The following is a 19,456-nucleotide window of genomic DNA, read 5'->3' on the forward strand; positions in this document are numbered from 1 at the left end:
GTATTATTTTTAGATTCTTTGATGGAATAAAGAAAAATGCAAGAGAAAAAGTTTCCCATCACTTATAATCACAAAGTCATCAGATTTTAATGCTATGAGATGATAAGGATATGAGTAGTAGCAAACATTTATTGGGGACTTACTAAGTGCTCAGCCCTATTCTGAATGGTTTTACAAATGTACTCGTATCTTTGCAATGACCCTACAAAGTAGGTACAATTATCCCTATTTTATAGTTAAAAAAACGGAGGCATAGATTATCTGTATTCTAAGTCTCACAGTTGAGTGTTTTGCTTAAAAAAAAAAAAAAAGCTAGCTTGGATGAATGATTTAATTTGCCCATGATCATTTACTCTTTTTATTCTTTTTTTTTTAAAATTATTTATTTATTTATTTGAGAGAGAGAGAGAGAGAGAAACAGCATGAGAGGGGATAGGGTCAGAAGGAGAAGCAGGCTCCCCGCTGAGCCGGGAGCCTGATGTGGGACTCGATCCCGGGACTCCAGGATCATGACCTGAGCCGAAGGCAGTCGCTTAACCAACTGAGCCACCCAGGCGCCCTTTATTCTTTTTCTTAATGGCCACAGTTTTTTGTTGTTGTTTTTATATTATATATATATATATATATTCTGTCGAATAATTCATTTTGGAAACATATCTAGTTGCTACTAGGCTTTCAAAAATTCTTTATATCCTTCTGAAGTTATTTTTATAAAACTTTTCTTCTAATTCTAATTAATACTCCTAATTTATATTAACACTGACTTTGCTCATATGCTTTCTGAAAACTTTAAGATTTCATGTTATATGGGCAGGTAGCACTTGGCAGGAATTATCAAATGTCTACTTTTCTCCCTTACAGGAAATGACGAGCAAGTTATCCTCCATGATGTCGAAAGGTAAATAGATTGTTGGTATGTGAAGGTGACTGACTCTGGTTTTCATATGAAGAAAGGCAAATATCTCTTTAGACCAAAGTAGTCGTTTTTTGAAGGAAATAACATGAAGCCAGCTGTCCTTTTCTGAAACAGATTTCTGTAATAATTTTGAAATAAAATTTTGATTAAAAAAAAAGAAAAGGATTTGTAAAGGTGGAATGAACTTACACACTTTTTAGGTGAAAATTTAAAGGGAGAGGTTGGAAGAGAAGGAAACAACGACATAATAATAACTAATCTTTATGTGCCAGGTACTATTCTAAGTGCTTTGCATGTGTTCATCAGTTTCACCCTCACAATGATTTTATGAAGCAGTACTATTCTGGTCTCATTGTGGATGAGGAAGCTGAGGTGTTAGGGATGTTAGGTAACTTAAGGTCAGGTGGTGCTGGGATCTGAACATGGCCACCTGGTTCCAGAGCCATGCTCTTGCTCACATACCAGACAGCCACATCGACCCTCTTCTTCCCCTGCTGATATCAGATCTGGTTACTTTAAAGTGCTCCCTTATTTTTGGAAATCAGGCACCACCCCCAAATCTACAGAAGCAGATACATTCTGCAGGAAGTGAAAACACTAAACTCATCTATCAAGTCACTTTCAGCTGTGCTCATTTAGTGCAAAAAAAACAAACTCACCATGAAATCTATAAAAAGTTTTTCTAATAGAATTTTTTTTTTTACCTGAAAGTTGAGTACCTACTTTTTAAGGAAATACAATATCCTTTGGGTTTCGATTGATTGACTTTGCACTGGAAATGAGGGAGAGTCCTACGTGAGGAACTCTAGGGCTGGGACTCTGCACTCTTTGTGTGCATGTGTGTGCCTGTGTGCCTCTCTCTGCTCTCTGTCTCTCAGCAGCGAGACCTTGGATGTGTTTGCTCATGAAGATGCAGTATATGGCTTGTCGGTGAGCCCAGTGAATGACAACATTTTTGCCAGCTCCTCAGATGATGGCCGGGTTCTCATCTGGGACATCCGGGAGTCTCCCCATGGAGGTAGGGTCAAAGGGCTGTTGGACTGTGTTGGAGTTTGATGTCAGGCTCATTGCAGAGGCAGTTTATGACCTGGGTGACTAATGTGAGTGGGAGAGATGTAAAGGGAGAGGCAACTCTCACGGTGGGGCACAGATGTGTGTCTGTAGACGTCCCATCCTACGCCTAAGCCAGAAGTGAGGCACCTTTCTCAGGCCTTCTCTAGCCGCTTGTGAGCCTCCACAAACCCTTGGACCTGTCGGAAACCCCACAGTACCATGGTGTTTAGCGGCCCCAAGGAATAGAAGATGCAGTACTTCATTGTAGAGGGTAGCTCCCAGGAGCCAGCTCTGTATGGTGCTGACATGCACGGGGGGTGTTCTGTGCTCATGTCCTAATTTTAGGTATGTGTATAGAAACTGAAAATGATGACAGATACGTTTTGTTTAAGAGGGATTGTCCAGGTGAATTCCTCCTCCAGATGTGTTCTTTGGGCTTCTGAAGTGTAAAATGAAGAGTTGTTCTGTTGAATTTCTCTGAAGTTTTTCAGGAAATGCATCTTTTCAGCTCGTTTCCTGAATAGAGCATTTACTCTCTAACTCTGCCTGTGTTCAAAGACTCTTTCCTCCAACATTACCCTCAGTGCCTCCCTGGCCCCCACCTCTGGTGCAGCTTTGTCATGATCATACCCGTGAACACAGAATTACTTTCCTGCCTGTCTTGTCTGACAGGATCTGGATCTTTTTATTATTCTGTATTCAGAGCATTTAACGTGCTGGCCTGTGCCTCATCATAGAGACTCAGGCTGTAAGAAAAGCTTGTTCTTGGGGTTAGGCAGATAAGGTAACTGCAAGGAGCAGCTGTGGTTGAGTCACCATGTGCTGGGGAGGTGAGAGCCTTCTCTGTCTGGACTGCCTAGAGGCCTGTGCAGTGTCCCGCATGGAAATCCTAGACTGGGGGGTGTGCTTTCTGTCTGTTGCTTGTAAACACTTTCCACAAGAGTATGTCCTTCTGGGTAGCAGAGTGATTCCTTCCTTGCCTGGAGCCTGCTAACATAGGCAAAGGGATGCAGGGTTTCTAAGTGAAGTTGATGGGGAGCTGGCTGGATGTAAGAGTTCAAGTGTTAGGTGCCTATTTTTTTTTTCTTTTTTCTTTTTGTAATATTCCAATACGGGGAATGAAATGATAAAATTCTAGACTGAGGCTATTTTCTCTTCAGTTTAGGGAGCAATTTAGAAGGGAAGACTGTGCTATTGTTTTTCCTCGCCTTCAATTTTCTCATTGTTTTGCTTTGTCTTCATTAAATCTTTGTGTAGTTTTAAAACTTTTAATTTCTAAAACTAATAAATTTGGATGCAGGTACAATAATCCTACCAGTAATTGTGAATTTTTTCAGCTCATGTGGAATTCAATCTTACTTACTGTAAAACAGCTTACCTTCTTAGTTCCTGTGACCATTTCCGTTTTGTCACAGGATCTGAAGAGGTAGAATACTCAGTGTTTCTGAGTATTATAGCTTCCAGTTTGCTTATATGTGTTAGAGTTGCTGTTTTCAGACTTGGTGTGTACAGAGTGTGTGCTAGTCCTTGTGAGCAGGGTTGACTACTGGGATGATGCACTGCTTTGGGGCTCCAGCTACTAGGGACGGTTTCTACAGGGTCACATTCCTGCTTTGCCTGCCTCTGGCCCAGAGGCACTGAATGAGCTATGGGGCTGATTGTCATTTCTCTATTCACAGAGCCCTTCTGCCTGGCAAACTATCCATCAGCTTTTCACAGTGTCATGTTTAACCCTGTGGAGCCCAGGTTATTGGCCACAGCCAATTCAAAGGAAGGAGTGGGACTCTGGGATATTCGAAAACCTCAGAGGTGAGCCCCCTTTAATTCATATGGTGGTAAAACTTGCCCTTGCCTCCACTCTCAGGTAATGTGATCAGCCAGCAAGGGTTGTGAGAACCTGTTTGGCCGTTGCTCTCAGTTGGCCATCTCCTAACATTTATCGGTGCCTGTGAAGCCAGGGGAGCCCTGTCCCCAAAAGACAGGCAGTGTGAAAAATCCACACTCCTTGCTGAGGGAGTCATAAATTGTAATCTGACTCTAGGCAAGTCAATTCTAGGCAAATAGATGAGAGCCTCCCTTCAGTACTGCCTTCTATCTTTAGGCCCAGGGTTCCCCAGATGCCTGGGAGCTCTTGCAGGGGGGGATGGAGGAGATGGAGGGGGAGAATTTGTCAAACTGTGGCCACTGAACCATTGATTCTTAACTCCAGGCAGGAGGGGATTTCTACGTGGCTTCATGAGAACTGGGAATCCCCCAGATTGTGTGGAAATTATATTATGTACCCATCTAAGTGCATTTTTCTATGAAGGGAGTTTATTTGCTTTTTTCAGTTTCTCAAAGAGACCAGTGGCTAAGACAATAAAGGTTAAGAGCCACTGCACTATAGTGTTAGGGACCTAACATGTTTTCCCTTCTGTTTGCATTATTAAAAGAGTACGCTGAGGACAATCTTTGATGGTACAAGTCACTAATGGGAGAATTTCAGGCATCATTAAGGGAAATGTGTGGATGGGGGCGAGTAGGAGGCTTTTTCATGTTCTCTAAATACCATGGTGGGGGGACAACTTTTTATGGCACCTGTACTTAAAGCTAGCTTTGCTTTATAAAAGACTTACATGCATTGTCGGCTGTTCTGGAAATTCTGCATGGAGGTAACTTCCTACTTTGTAAAGCAATATTGCAGAAGTATATCATAGAAAGTAAGCGAGGTTGTGATTTATTTCATGGGCCTCAGATGAAAGGGGCAATTAGGTACAGAGGCTATCTTCCTTGGTGATTTTTAGTTCTAGCTAATTCTCTCCATGGGGCTGTCAGAGGGATCTAGAACTATTGCAGCAGATCTGTATAGGCCAGAGGGGTGCTCCTGTTGTTGAGCAGAAATCCCCCTGAGAGATTTCTCCTGCCCTTTGGTGCATATACACCCAGCCCTTGCTTCTCCACCCTACTGAAATGTATACAGTGGCAGGATCCCTATTGTGCCTTTGCACTGTGTGCTTGGGGAGGCTCATTCCCTGCCTGTGTTTCCCAATGTTCGGCTGTAACATTCTCTGCCACTCGAGACTCTTTAAGAACAGCTGTTCTGCCTCATTCATTTTACAAGGGGCAGGAACAGGACTAACTATGCCAGTCTTCTCCCAACCTACTACCTCCCATACTTAAAATTGTAATGAATAGCTAGTGACTGGAGTGGGGCCCTGAGCTATTATTCATTTCCAATGGAAAGCTTGAGTAGTGCATACTGTCAGCAGTGTCTTGAGAGTAGAGGAGAGGGTGAGTGTTTTAATTCTCCTAATTTCCCCCCAGCGGTTTCCTACTGTGTGTTGTATTTGGGCTTTCCTTCTCTTTCTACTTATCTCCTCACTGAACATGACTTCTTTAAAAAAAAAAAAAATCTAAGTGAGATTATTGTTTTATTTTTATTTATTTATTTATTTATTTTTAAAGATTTTATTTATTTGACAGGAAGAGACATAGTGAGAGAGGGAACACAAGCAGGGGGAGCGGGAGAGGGAGAAGCAGGCTTCCCGCCGAGCAGGGAGCCCGACGCGGGGCTCGATCCCAGGACCCTGGGACCATGACCTGAGCCGAAGGCAGACGTTTATGACTGAGCCACCCAGGCGCCCTATTGTTTTATTTTTAAAGTAACATTTATTAGATTTAAGGTTTATTTTATTTTATTTTTTTATTATATTAGTCACCATACAGTACATCATTAGTTTTTGATGTAGTGTTCTGTGATTCATTGTTTGCGTATAACACCCAGTGCTCCGTGCAGATTTAAGGTTTATATCCAGAGAAGTATAACGAAACAAACCAAAAAAAAAAGAAAGAAAAAAGAAAAAAAATCTCATCTCCAGATTATATCTGTTACTTACATTTTCTACATGTTTGTACATCAGTATGGTTCTTATTCTTGGTCTCTAGTCACTCTCCAAAGGTAACTATAATGAACAGTTTCTTATGTATTAGAACATAATTTAATACACATACTAGCACGTATATCTATCCTTTAAAAACTTTAGGCTAAAGGAACCATGTATTAATACCCACCGTTTTCAACTACTTTTTTCAATTAATATGTATTGGAGCTTTATTCCTATCAGTACTTACAGATCTAGCATGTTCTTTTTCTTTTTTTTTAAGATTTCATTTTTGAGTAATCTCTTCACCCAACATGGAGCTTGAACTCACAACCCTGAGATCAAGAGTCATATGCCCCACTGACTGAGCCAGCCAGGTGCCCCCTCTAGCACATTCTTTTTTTTTTTTTTTTAAGATTTTATTTATTTATTTGAGAGAGAGCACATGAGAGGGGGGAGGGTCAGAGGGAGAAGCAGACTCCCTGCTGAGCAGGGAGCCCGATGCGGGACTCGATCCAGGGACTCCAGGATCATGACCTGAGCCGAAGGCAGTCGCTTAACCAACTGAGCCACCCAGGCGCCCTCTAGCACATTCTTTTAATGGCTACATGATATTCCATTTATATGGTGTATCCAATAGCCAGGACTTCTTGTTTCCAGTGGGCATTATAAACAGTGCTATATTGCGCTTGGTTGCATAGCACTTGGCCTACCTTTGCAAAAATATCTGTAGGAAATTGCTGCATCAAAGGGTGTATGCTTTTATATTTTTGATAAAAATTGTCACATTGTCTTGCCACCACAAAAGGCTACACTGATTTACAAACCTACCAACTATGCATGAGACTACACATTTGTCCAGACCCTTGTCTACACTTATACTGTCTTGTGGGGGGAAATGTTATCTTCCTGTTTTGATTATGTCTTTAATTATGAGTGAGGTTATATGGTTTCTTTGGTAACCTGTAGTTTTCAAAGCCCATATGGGAGAAAAGTCATCTAATAAGGTTAATTGATAATCTTGACTGATTCCTTTCTTGGACTAAAAGGAGGAGCATAGTGGACTAGGATGTTTTTACCTGTTTCTTTCAACTCTTCTAAGGTTCTTTGTGGTTCTATGGGAGTGAAGCAGACAAGGGGCATGAAATATTCTTGGGGTCCTATTCTTCATCTGCTGATATTTTGGGATTAAATTACAGATCTTTTCTGTTTGAATTCTCTCATTATAAATTCGTGTGGGAGAGGAAGAGGGGGCCCTTTGTCTTTTTCATGCAGGATTGATTATGCTGAGTTGCAATAGGTGATTTGTCTCCTGAAAACGGCTACCTGGAAACCTCAATCTAGATCTTGGGGCAATTCTGAATCCCCTGGGAGGATAGCCCTGGAACAAGGTAGATCTGTTCCAAGGGATACTTAAAGTCTACAGAAATATTTTAGGAAATTTGTGAACCCCTTGAAATTGCAGGTAAAATTGTGTGTTTGTGTATTTGACTGAGCACACATGTCAGTTTTTTCTAGGGATTGGGAGAGAGTTTTTACTAGGTTCTCATAGATACCTTTGGCCCCCAAGAGGAAAAAGTTGTTCAGTGTACTAACGATTCTAGATTTAGAACCTACTGTGGTACCTTAGCAGGCTTATAAGCAATTTTCAGCCTGTAATAGCTTGGGCATATGAGTGAATTCTGGGCCTACTCGGGAGGCCTACTGGTGTCCTAGAAACAAATATAATTGTCATAGATCAATAAGGGGGTCTCACATGGAACACATTTTTCTTCCTGGCTTAACCTATGGATTGTTCCATGCTGAAATGGTTTCTTGAGCCTACCCCAAGCCTAAGCTGTACCTCTCTACTTTAGGTTGGTAGTCTGTAGGAGTGTGAGTGGGTCATGTGTGCCCCACTCCTTCCCTGAAATAAGTTGATTAGAGGGCTGGCTGGTAGAATAAAATGTCAGCTCTAGAGGGGACTTTAGTTATCATCTGATCTGACTTCCTCATTGTACAGCTGAAGAAGAAACCATCCCAGCAAGGTAAGGGGAGGCAGAAGAGCTTGGTGGTTTAGAGCACAGGATCTAAAGCCATCATACTGGCTACACACATCCAGGTAGTATACCTTAATAGCCGTGTGATCTTGAGTAAGTCACTTCACCTCTCATTGCCTCATGATAATAAATAATAGCTAACATTTATTAAGCATTACTTGCAAGGGATAATGACAATTTTACGAACAGTTCCTTATTTGGTCCTTATGACAGCCCTGTGAAGTAGGTTCTATTGCTTTTATTTTAATGATAAGGATATCAAGGCACAGAGAGTTGAAATAGCTTGTGTGTGTATGAGTGTATCATGTCCACCCCCTCTTTTTTTTTTTTCTAAAGATTTTATTTATTTATTCATGAGAGACAGAGAGAGAGGCAGAGGGAGAAGCAGGCTCCCAAGGAGCAGAGAGCCCGATGTGGCACTTGATCCCAGGACCCTAGGACCATGACCCGAGCCGAAGGCAGACACTTAACCATCTGAGCCACCCAGGCGCCCCACCCCCTCTTTTAAAGCACATCAGGCCCCTATACATTCTAGTTTTCTTTCATTTGTGCTTCCTTGCAATAGAACTTTGTCAGAATTCCTCCAATTTTTCCATTACAGATATGTCCAACTCTGAAGTCTGAGTCCTTTAGTCATCTGCCTCTGAAAGTTAAACCCCTTTTCACTGTCTCCTGGTCCAGCCCCTGTCTACATGCTGGCCTTCCAAGTTTCTTGCTCTTCTAATCCTGGAAACCTGCACATACTATTTATTTTGCTCCAAAGCTTTAGAGCCGAGGTTGTAAACTAGCTGCCCATAGGTCAAATTCAACCCACAGAGACATTTTGCTTGGCCTACATCATTAATAGTGTTTGGGAAGGGCGCCTGGGTGGCTCAGTTGGTTAAGCAACTGCCTTCAGCTCAGGTCATGATCCTGGAGTCCCGGGATCGAGTCCCGCATCGGGCTCCTTGCTCAGCGAGGAGTCTGCTTCTCCCTCTGACCCTCCCCACCTCATGCTTTCTCTCTCTCTCTCAAATAAATAAATAAAATCTTTAAAAAAAAAAAAAGTGTTTGGGAAATTACACAGAAAAATCATAATTTCTAGCACCTCTTGAAAAAGTCAAAAGGTCTGGTATCATTGGATCTTTCTTCTCATATGGCAACAGTCAGCTGAAGCTGTCATGAGTCCCTCCTCAAATCTTCCAGACATGTTCCACCACTCCTTGATGTCTTAATCCAGGGGTGCTTCCTTCATTTCCATTAATTGCCTGGCCCTATAGACATTGGAGTTTGAAAGGTCTGCTTTAGGGATCAGAGTGGTAATGAGTGGGCCATAGGGTGAACTGGGTAAGAGAAAAAACTTCACATACACAAATAGACATTGCATGTTTGGATAAGGTGCCATTCCTTTCATGCGGGTTATTTCTACTGATGTCTTTTTACAACCATCCTGTTCTTTGTCACTGCCAACATCCCAGTTAATGTCTTGCTTGGACTGGTGCAGTGGCCTCTGAACAGGTTTCAGATCTGCCATCCTCTAACATCGAGGGAGTTCAGAAAAAGTAAAGATTCCCCTGCTGTTACTCTGCTTGTCTCACCCTTTTCATTCCCTGTTTCAGCTGACTGCTCACTCACCACCTCTCTCCCTTCTCATATCTTTAATTTCTGTCACTTTCTGTCAGAAACTGTAAGTTCTATGACAGGTAATAGTCTTGCTTTGACAAGGATAATAGAGTGATTCTTTCCCACTCAACCATCAAACTAGGGCAAGCCAGGAATTCTGTAAAGACTTACCTTATAAGATGGTGCTTTCACGTGGTGTGTAAATGACACATCTGAAAATGGGCAATGAGTGCAAATTCCTACTATCAAAAAGGAATTGCTCTCAGGACCTCACCTGGCTTTGGGGGCCTCTAGGTTAGATGTCTGTTTTGCAGGGCCTCTGTCAATCCTTCTTCTGTAGAGACCAAATTAAGTGTAAATCCTTGCCTTCTGAGCAAACCAGACCATCTCCACCACATTGCATTTTGAGGGTTGCTTATACTATTATGGAGCTCAGGGTACAGCTTCAGAGGCTGGAAAAGTTGCTCATGCTCTGATGCTTGTTGAAACTTTAAAGAATGAGGCTGTCCAGACCAGAATGCAAGGCCATTAGGGTAGACAAAGATTTCTTTCTTTCTTTCTTTTTTTTTTTTTTTTAAAGATTTAATTTATTTATTTGACAGAGAGAGAGACATGAGAGAGGGAACACAAGCAGGGGGAGTGGGAAAGGGAGAAGCAGGCTTCCCGCTGAGCAGGGAGCCCGATGTGGGGCTCGATCCCAGGACGCTGGGATCATGACCTGAGCCCAAGGCAGACGCTTAATGACTGAGCCACCCAGGCGCCCCTAGACAAAGATTTCTAAAACATGACCCAAAATGCACTCTACATGAAAGAAAAAAGATGATAAATTGGATTTCATTCACATTAAGAACTTTGGTTCATCAAAGACACTGTGAAGTGAAAAGATGAGCCAAAAGACAAGCCATGATCTGGGAAAAAATTATTCATCATACATGTATTGAACAAGAATTCCTATCTATAGAATCTATCCTAATAGAACTGTAAATCAGTAAGTAAAAGAAAACTTTTAAAATGAGCAGAAATGTTGGATAGGTGCTGCACAAAAGAAGATATACCAAATAGCTAATAAACATTTGAAAGGTATTGAGTTTCATTACTCCTGAGGGCAGTGCAAATTAAAACCACAGTAAGTTATCACTATACATCCTGAATGGTTCAAATTAAAGAGACTGATAGTACCAAGTTGTACAAGGGTGTGGAGCAACTGAAATTCTCATACATTTTAGGTGAGGGTAAATTGGTACAACCACTTGGGAAAACTCTTTGTTAACATCTGCTAAAACTCAACATGTGACTCCATGACTCAGCAATCTCACCCTTAGGTATATCTAAGAGAAATGAGTATGGACTTCCACCAAAGATGTGTACAGTAATATTCACAGATGCTTTATTCATAATAGCCAAAAGCTGGAAACAACACAAATGACCATTGAAGGAGAATGGATAAATAAACTGCAGAATAGCCATACAGTGGAATAGCACATAGACATGAAAAGAATGAACTATAGGTACACACTTGGATGTGGCTGAATCTCACAGTCATAATGTTGAATGAAAGCAGCCAGATAGATGCAAAAGTGTATGATGTTCAGGAACAGGCAGTTGTAGAAGTCAGAATAGTGGTGACATTTGGGAAGGGTATTGACTTAGGGAGACATGAGGGAAGCTTCCACGGTTTTATATCTGGGTGGTAGTTTCATGGATATATACTTTAGTAAAAAAATTATTGAGCTATATACTTAGAATTAGTGCACTTTCTTATTTAAAGTGTATATAATGTATTTATTTATTTAAATTATATCTATTTGTCAGAGCAAGAGCAAGGGCACACAAGAAGGGGGAGTGGCAGGCAGAGGGAGAAGCAGGCTCCCCACTGAGCAGGGCGCCTGATGCGGGACTCGATCCCAGGAATCTGGGATCATGACCTGAGCGGAAGGCAGACGTTTAACTGACTGAGCCACCCAGGCATCCCTATTTAATGTATTTAAAATACATTTAAAAATTCCAAGATCACTATTATCTTCACATGGGTATTTGCCTTCCCTGTGATTCCAGTGGTTGTAGCAATATTACCAGTTCTTGAGGGAATGATTTGAAGGGACTAAAGAGGGGGAGAGGAGAGTCAGGAGGACCCAGTAGTTTGGATGGTGTTGTAGAAAACTGCAAGAGGAAAGCTGGGGACCATTGGAGTTTAGTTGTCAGAATGATTAGCTCTAATTGGGGGACATGCTTTATGGTCAGCCACTCCTTTTTTTTTCTTTCTTCCCCCACTCACCCATCTTTTTTTTTTTTTAATTTTTTTTATTCTTATGTTAATCCCCATACATTACATCATTAGTTTTAGATGTAGTGTTCCATGATTCATTGTTTGTGCATAACACCCAGTGCTCCATGCAGAACGTGCCCTCCTCAATACCCACCACCAGGCTAACCCATCCTCCCACCCCCCTCCCCTCTAGAACCCTCAGTTTGTTTTTCAGAGTCCATCGTCTCTCATGGTTCATCTACCCCTCCGATTTCCCCCCCTTCATTCTTCCCCTCCTGCTACCTTCTTCTTCTTCTTCTTCTTTTTTTTCTTAACGTATATTGCATTATTTGTTTCAGAGGTACAGATCTGAGATTCAACAGTCTTGCACAATTCACAGCGCTTACCAGAGCACATACCCTCCCCAGTGTCTATCACCCAGTCACCCCATCCCTCCCACCCCACCCCCCACTCCAGCAACCCTCAGTTTGTTTCCTGCGATTAAGAATTCCTCATATCAGTGAGGTCATATGATACATGTCTTTCTCTGTTTGACTCCCCACTCACCCATCTTTACATACATATACCATACTCAGATAAGTGTTCCATCCACCAAAACCTGTAATAAATGCATGTTTTCTCCCTAGAACTGTATTCCTTTCTTGTTTGTTTTTATCAATGTCACTGTCACTCCCACAGTCATCCTGGCCCAATCCCAGAGTCCCATTTTCCTCTTCTGTCTCTCTGTCCCTCTGCCATACCCAGCCTTGCTGCGTGTTAGTGCCTGGCCACTATTTTCAGTTCTGAAAGCCTCGGCTCCATCTCAGGCCCATAGCACTATTTCCAGAAGGGACTGGCACTGGCTTCTTAACTTGCCTCTTGCTTCTGCCATATAGCACATATCCTTAAACATCACTCTTGCCATTCCCCTACCTGGGGGCTGTAGTGGATTCTTGTTATCTTTGTTCATGGCCATATGCCCAGAACCTATATGTCGGATGCTCTAAGAAAATGTTTTTTGGAATGAATATATGACCTACTTTACTGGATAAAATAACTCTTTCAGCAAGCAATCTGCTCCTTCTCTGGTGCCAGTGTCCCTTCTCTCTCCCCTTGTACTCTCTCCCCTTATACTCTCTTCCAAATACAAACAGACATAGAGGAGGATTTCTCTTACTTTCTTGCTTCTCTTTGTCTATCCAAATTTTAGTTACCTTTCAAGGTCCACAATCAAACGGTAACTCATCAGGAAAAGCATCCTTGCTCCCTGTTACATACTTTTTTTTTTTTAAGATTTTATTTATTTGAGAGAGAGCGAGAGAGAGAGAGCGCGCGAGCAGGGGAGAGGGGCAGAGGGAGAAGGAGAAGCAGACTCCCCACTGAGCAGGGAACCTGACTCAGGGCTCAATCCCAGGACCCTGGGATCATGATCTGAGCCGAAGGCAGACGTTTAACCGACTGAGCCACCCAGGAACCCCCTGTTACATATTCTTAAGCATTGGGTGTTAATGCGCAACTAATGAATCATTGAACACTACATCAAAAACTAATGATAACTGAACATAATAAAAAAACTAATGATGTACTATACGCTGGCTAATTGAACATAATAAATACATACATACACACAAATGAATGAATGAATGAATGAATGGTACTCTGAAAAGAAGGGGGAAAAAAGCTTCCTTTACTCACTGTGTCCCTGGCACCTAGCAGTTTGGGCACAGAATATGTGCCAATGAATGAAGCTTTCTCTTCTACAGGAAGGGATCTCTACTCAGAGTCTCTGTAAAGTACTTACGGTCTGTGGCATGCATGTTCCTTGGCTCAGTTGCTGCTTTTGCCATCATTAGTGATCTTTTAATATGAGGGTTTATCTCCAGCTAGACCAGTATTATATTTTTTATTTCCTTCCCAGTACCCAGGAATTGCTTCTCAGAAATGAAGTGCTTGTCCTGATCTGTACTATTACGTGTCATGTTTTCCTATGGATTTTTAAGGACAGGGCCATGTTTTATTTTCTCTAATCTCCAGAGCCTAGCACAGCACTTAGACTATTGTGTACCTTCAGTAAATATTGAATGAATGCAGTTTTATACTTATTCCCAAATAGTCTGTATTTTCAAAGCAAGCTTTCTGTAATGTTTTCTGGACCTGTTAATTCCTTGAGTGTAATGGCATGGATCAAAATGTTGTAGGAATAAATTCCTAGGGAAGGTTGGAAGGGTTCTTCCTGGGTTTTGACTGCCTGTCAGAGTTCTGTGGGGAAACTAGGGATTCTGGTGAAGTTGCTGTCTAGGCCACGAGGTGGAGCTCTAGAATCAGCTTTGTCTGTTGGAACACACCAGGGCCGTGGTATCCTAACCCAGAGGTTCTCAAACTTTAGAGGGCATCAGAATCACCTGGGAATCTTGTTAAAATGCTCCTTCCTGGAGCACAGATCCAGAGATTGAATTGTTAAGACCTGAGGCAGGACCTGTGAATCTGCCATTTGCAACAGATATTCCAGATGGTTTAGCAACTTTGCATATCCTGCAAGATGGGAGCTGTGGTTATTAAAAGGTCCGTGTTGAATTTATTTCTGTGTTCATTCTGATCCAGGGTCTTTGGACTTGAACTTTAGACCAGAGCTTCCCCATGTCCATTCCTTTGCACAAGCACAAATGTGCCTTTTATAACAAGAGACTTCAGAATATCTGGGGAATGTCTCGTGAATGGATGGGAGTTCTGAAAGCATGTACCAGTTCATATTCTTCCTTTAATATTCCTCAAGTCTTGCTATTCAGAAGGAAGTGATGTCAAATCCCTAAATCAAGTGGACTTTCTTGTTGTAAAATCAAATCTTGACTTTCCTCTTTTTAAAAAAACTTTTTATGGTAAAAAAATTTTAGATCTAAATAATAATAAAATGAGTTCTAATATACCTATCACTCAGCTTCAGTAATTAACCCATGGACAATCTTGTTTCATTTATTCCTCATCTGTGACCTCCCTTCCCAATTATTTTGAATCGATTTCCATAACATTATATCATTTCTCTGTAAATAATATGTATCTCTGAAAGATAATTCTTTTTTAAATTGAGGTAAAATTCACATAATGTAAAATTAACCATTTTAAAGTGAAAAAGTCAGCAGCATGTAGCACATCCACAATGTTTTACAACTACCACCTCTATCTAGTTCCAAAACATTTTCATCATCCTAAAGTAAAACTCATACCCTTTATGCCATGACTCCCCAGAATACTTTTCTCTTGGTAGCTTCTGGCTACCATCGATCTGCTTTCTGTCTCTATGGATTTACCTGTTCCAGATATTTCATACACTATGTGACCTTTGGTCTGGCTTCTTTTACTTACCATCATGGTTTTTGAGATTCATCCACATTGTAGCATGTATCAGTACTTCATTCCTTTTTATGGCTGGATAATATTCTATTGTATGGATATACCACATTTTGTTAATCACCCATTGATACACATTTAAGTTGTATAAACTTTTTGGTATTATGAATAGTGCTACTATTAACATTCATGAATAAGTATTTGTTTGGAGTACCTGTTTTCAGTTCTTTCAGGTATATACCTAGGAGTGGAATTGCTGGGTCATATGGTAATCCTATGTTAAACTTTTTGAGGAACTGCCAAATTACTTTCCATAAAAAGATAATTCTTTTATTTATTTTTTTTAAAGATTTTATTTATTTAGTTGAGACAGAGAGAATGAGAGACAGAGGGCATGAGAGGGAGGAGGGTCAGAGGGAGAAGCAGACTCCCCGCTGAGCAGGGAGCCCGATGTGGGACTCGATCCCGGGACTCCAGGATCATGACCTGAGCCGAAGGCAGTCGCTTAACCAACTGAGCCACCCAGGCGCCCCAAGATCATTCTTTTAAAAAACATAATCCCAATATTATCACACCTAAAAAATACCAATAACTTCTTAATATCATTGCATCTATTTAATTAGTATTTAAATTTCCTTAATTGTTGGGGCGCCTGGCTGGTTCATTTGGTAGAGCATGTAACTCTTGGTTTCGGGATTATGAGTTTGAGCCCCACGTTGGGTATGGAGATTACTTAAAAATAAAATCTTAAAGGGTGCCTGGGTGGCTCAGTTGGTTAAGCGACTGCCTTCGGCTCAGGTCATGATCCTGGAGTCCCGGGATCGAGTCCCGCATCGGGCTCCCTGCTCGGCAGGGAGTCTGCTTCTCCCTCTGACCCTCCTCCCTCTCATGCTCTCTATCTCATTCTCTCTCTCAAATAAATAAATAAAAATCTTTAAAAAAAAAAAAATAAATAAAATAAAATAAAATCTTAAAAAAGAATTTCCTTAATTGATTCATGAATGCTACAAATGAATCAGGATTTAGATAGGGTTCATACAAAGCAATTAGTTAATATGGCTTCTGAGTCTCTTTTAATCTGTAAGTATTCTTGCCTTTCACTTTTTTTCCTTGCAAATCTATTTGTTAAAGAAACTGTATTATTTATCTTATGGAATTTCTCACATTTTAGATGATAGTGATTGCATTTTTATACTGTCATTTAGCATGTTCCTTCTGACCCATTTTTTCCTATAAATTGGTTTTAGATTTAGGGGCTTGAACTGATTCAGGGTTTTGTGGGTGGTTGTTTTTGTTTTTTGTTTTTTTTTGGTTACAAAAATATTTCGTAGATGGTGTTAGGTATATCAATAAGGAAGCTAAAAATGTCTAGTTTTATCTCTCCTTTTGTTTTAAAATACATTGACCGACTTCTTAGTTTGGCTTTTTAAAATACAAGTAGTGCTAGTGAAGATGTGGAGAAATTGGATCACTCCTACAGTGCTCGTGGGAATAATAGTCCAGCCACTCTGGAACATAGTTTGGTAGTTCCTTTATAAATTAAAAACGAATTTGCCAATCTCAAAGGATACATACTGCATGATTCCATGTACATAACATTCACAAGCTAATTTATTTGAAGAGATGGAAAACAGATTCGTGGTTGCTGGGTGTTAGCAGTGGGGATAGAGTGGGGATGAATGTGGCTGTACAAGGGTAGCATGAGGGGGTCTTATGATAGTACACGTAAGTATCTTAATTGTAGTGGTTGCATGAAGCTGTGCATGTGATATAATTGCATAGAGCTACAAACATGCACACACACAAACGAGTGCATGTATAACTGACAAAATCTGAATAAGCTCTGTAGATTGTACCAATGTAAATTTCCTGGTTCCAATATTGTACTGTTGTTATGTAAGATGGTAACACTGGGAGAGGCTGGATAAAGGGTGCAAAGGACCTTCTTGTATGTTTCTTTGCAGCTTCCTCTGAATCTGTAATTACTTCAAAATTAAAAGTTAAAAAGATACGAACTCCGTCTTAACGTTCTCCTTTTAAAACTTTCAATAAAGCTGAAGTCCCATCCGACTACTTCTTCTTCCAGTCCTGGTCCCCTGCCCCCTCCCCTGGGGGTAATGAGTATTAGGAGTTTGTAGTATATGCTTCCAGAACCCCCCTTTTTTTGCTTTTATATGCTTATATATGTACCCATAGAAAACATATGGCATTGTCTCTGTATGCATGTATGTTTTTCACTCGTAAGTATGTGTTGGAAATTTACCCATATATTAATATACCTGGATTTATCTCATTTCTTTTGCCAGTTAAGAATTTGAGTCAACTCTCTGACTCATTCTGTTGAGTTAGCTTTGATTTTTCTTGTAGGAAGTCGTTTGTAACCATTCCCACCCCTGTTTCTTCAGTGGAGGGTAGATATTCTTCCTATGTCTCTCATTGCACATGTTCCCCTTATTACCACACTATTCACGTTATAGAAGGAAACTTTTGGTTTCCTTGTCCCTAATTGGTTCTTGAGGGTGCCTCCTTTATCTTATTTCATTTTTGAATCTATTGGCCTAGTACAGTATCTAAAGTAGTTAGCAGGTATTCAATAAGTGTTTATTCAGTAAATGCATGCATGAGTAAATGAGTTAATGAACTATAGGAAAGTGTGTGAAGTGAATGACTTAGATGAATCCTTCTGGTCTTGATGCATTGTCATCTGATACTATTCTCTTGGTTGGGTGGAATAATCCATCTCCTCCATGTATTCTGTGAAATCTTGTTTTTTGTTTTGCAATGTATTTATTATTTATTTATTACAACATTAAGGAAACTTTATTTCCATCTCTCTAATATGGCCGGCTTGTATATTGCTCGCAATTTATTTATTTTTAATATTTATTTATTTATTTGAGAGAGAGGTAGGAGGGGCAGAGGGAGAGGGAGAGAGAAACTCAGGCAGACTCTGCGCTGAGCGTGTAGCCCCACATGGGGCTCGATCTCACGATCCTGATATCATGACCTGAGCCGAAACCAAGAGTCTGACACTTAACCAACTGCGCCACCCAGGCACCCCTCTGTGAAATCTTGTTGAGCTAAGAAGCAGAAAAATTTGCTGGTCCTGTATCTGCTGCTTATCTTTTGTGTGCTCAGGACCAAATCATGTAACTGCTCAGGACCTTGGTTTCCTCCAAATGAGAATAATAATGTTATCCCCACTGTCCACCTCATAGAATTATTGTAAGGATTAGATGATACAGTGTTACACACAAACATTTTGTAAACTAAATTTAATGAACTTGTTGGTCCTTTAAGGTTATCTGTTGTGATTTAATTCCTTCAGTGAATTCTTCATAGTTTGACCTTTTTATTTTGTGATAACAGGTTTGATCATTTATGTTTTATCTGTTGTGAGTCACATATTTTAGATAGAGACTTCTCGGTACACTCTAATCATTTTGGCTTCGTTTACTCATGAATTTACCCATGTATGGAAGACTTTCCAAGGACATTGCAAATGTTTCTGGATTCTGCATAAAATACTGTTTGGAATCTGTTTTTTATTCTAATAATATGACCTTGCCATTTATTTATGGGTGCTTTGGAAGTGGGATGGAGGATCTGCAGAAAGAAGTCAAACTGAGTGTAGTTTCAGACCTAACTTGATGACTGTGTTCAGTGCTAACCAAGGTAGGCTGTTTAGTACTTAGAAACCTATCAAAGGAGGGGTATTTGCTCTCATTGAGAAAGATGGTAAGGGACACTGCAGTTTTCAGAGGACTCTGAAAATTTTTGTTGGACTATCACGGAACTTAAACTAATGATTTAATTTCAGACTTAGCATCTGTACCAGAATCCTATGGGACAGCATATTATTTGAAGTTTTCATTAAGAGGCTCTTTAAATTCCCTACTCTTGTACTTTTCTCAAAGCTGTCTTCCTAGTTAAAAGCTGTCTCAAACTGTCTCCTAGTTAAAAAGGATCTGTGTATGGGCACCTGGGTGGCTCGGTCGGTTAAGCATCTGCCAGATCTCGGGGTCCTGGAATCAAGCCCTGCATCAGGCTCGCTGCTCAGCAGGGACCCTGCTTCTCCCTCTCCCTCTGCCACTCCCCCACTTGTGCGCTCTCACTCTCAAATAAATAAATAAAATCTTAAAAAAAAATAAAGATAAAAGGATCTGTGTATGAGATGGTATTTTAAAATAACATTTTCTACTGATTACAGGAAAAATTCATGTTTATTGTAGAAAAACAGAAAAAAAAAATGAAAGGCATAAAAAATAAAAATTACCTAAATCCTATAGTCTAATTTATATATCTTCTTGTTGGTCTTTGTACATCCATCAGTCTGAATGTTTATCACTATCTATTCATAAATATAATAGCATAGGGCGTAGATTCAAAACCTGAA

General features: G+C 40.5%; 1 protein-coding gene across 5 annotated transcripts in view; it reads left to right on the forward strand.

Annotated features, from left to right (window-relative positions):
• DCAF5 (DDB1 and CUL4 associated factor 5) overlaps window positions 1-19,456 on the forward strand; it is a 105,111-nt gene that overhangs the window by 28,104 nt on the left and 57,551 nt on the right. For 4 of the 5 annotated variants that reach the window (XM_021679735.1, XM_044917987.1, XM_021679736.1 and 1 more), the window contains exons 3-5: window positions 862-898; window positions 1,795-1,934; window positions 3,649-3,778. In XM_021679735.1, coding sequence (XP_021535410.1) covers window positions 862-898; window positions 1,795-1,934; window positions 3,649-3,778 — 307 coding nt within the window. The remainder of the gene's footprint in view (window positions 1-861; window positions 899-1,794; window positions 1,935-3,648; window positions 3,779-19,456) is intronic. The other variant, XM_044917985.1, reaches the window with a different exon arrangement.

The sequence above is a fragment of the Neomonachus schauinslandi genome, chromosome 9 (genome assembly GCF_002201575.2).
Source record: "Neomonachus schauinslandi chromosome 9, ASM220157v2, whole genome shotgun sequence".
NCBI classification, from domain to species: Eukaryota; Metazoa; Chordata; class Mammalia; order Carnivora; family Phocidae; genus Neomonachus; species Neomonachus schauinslandi.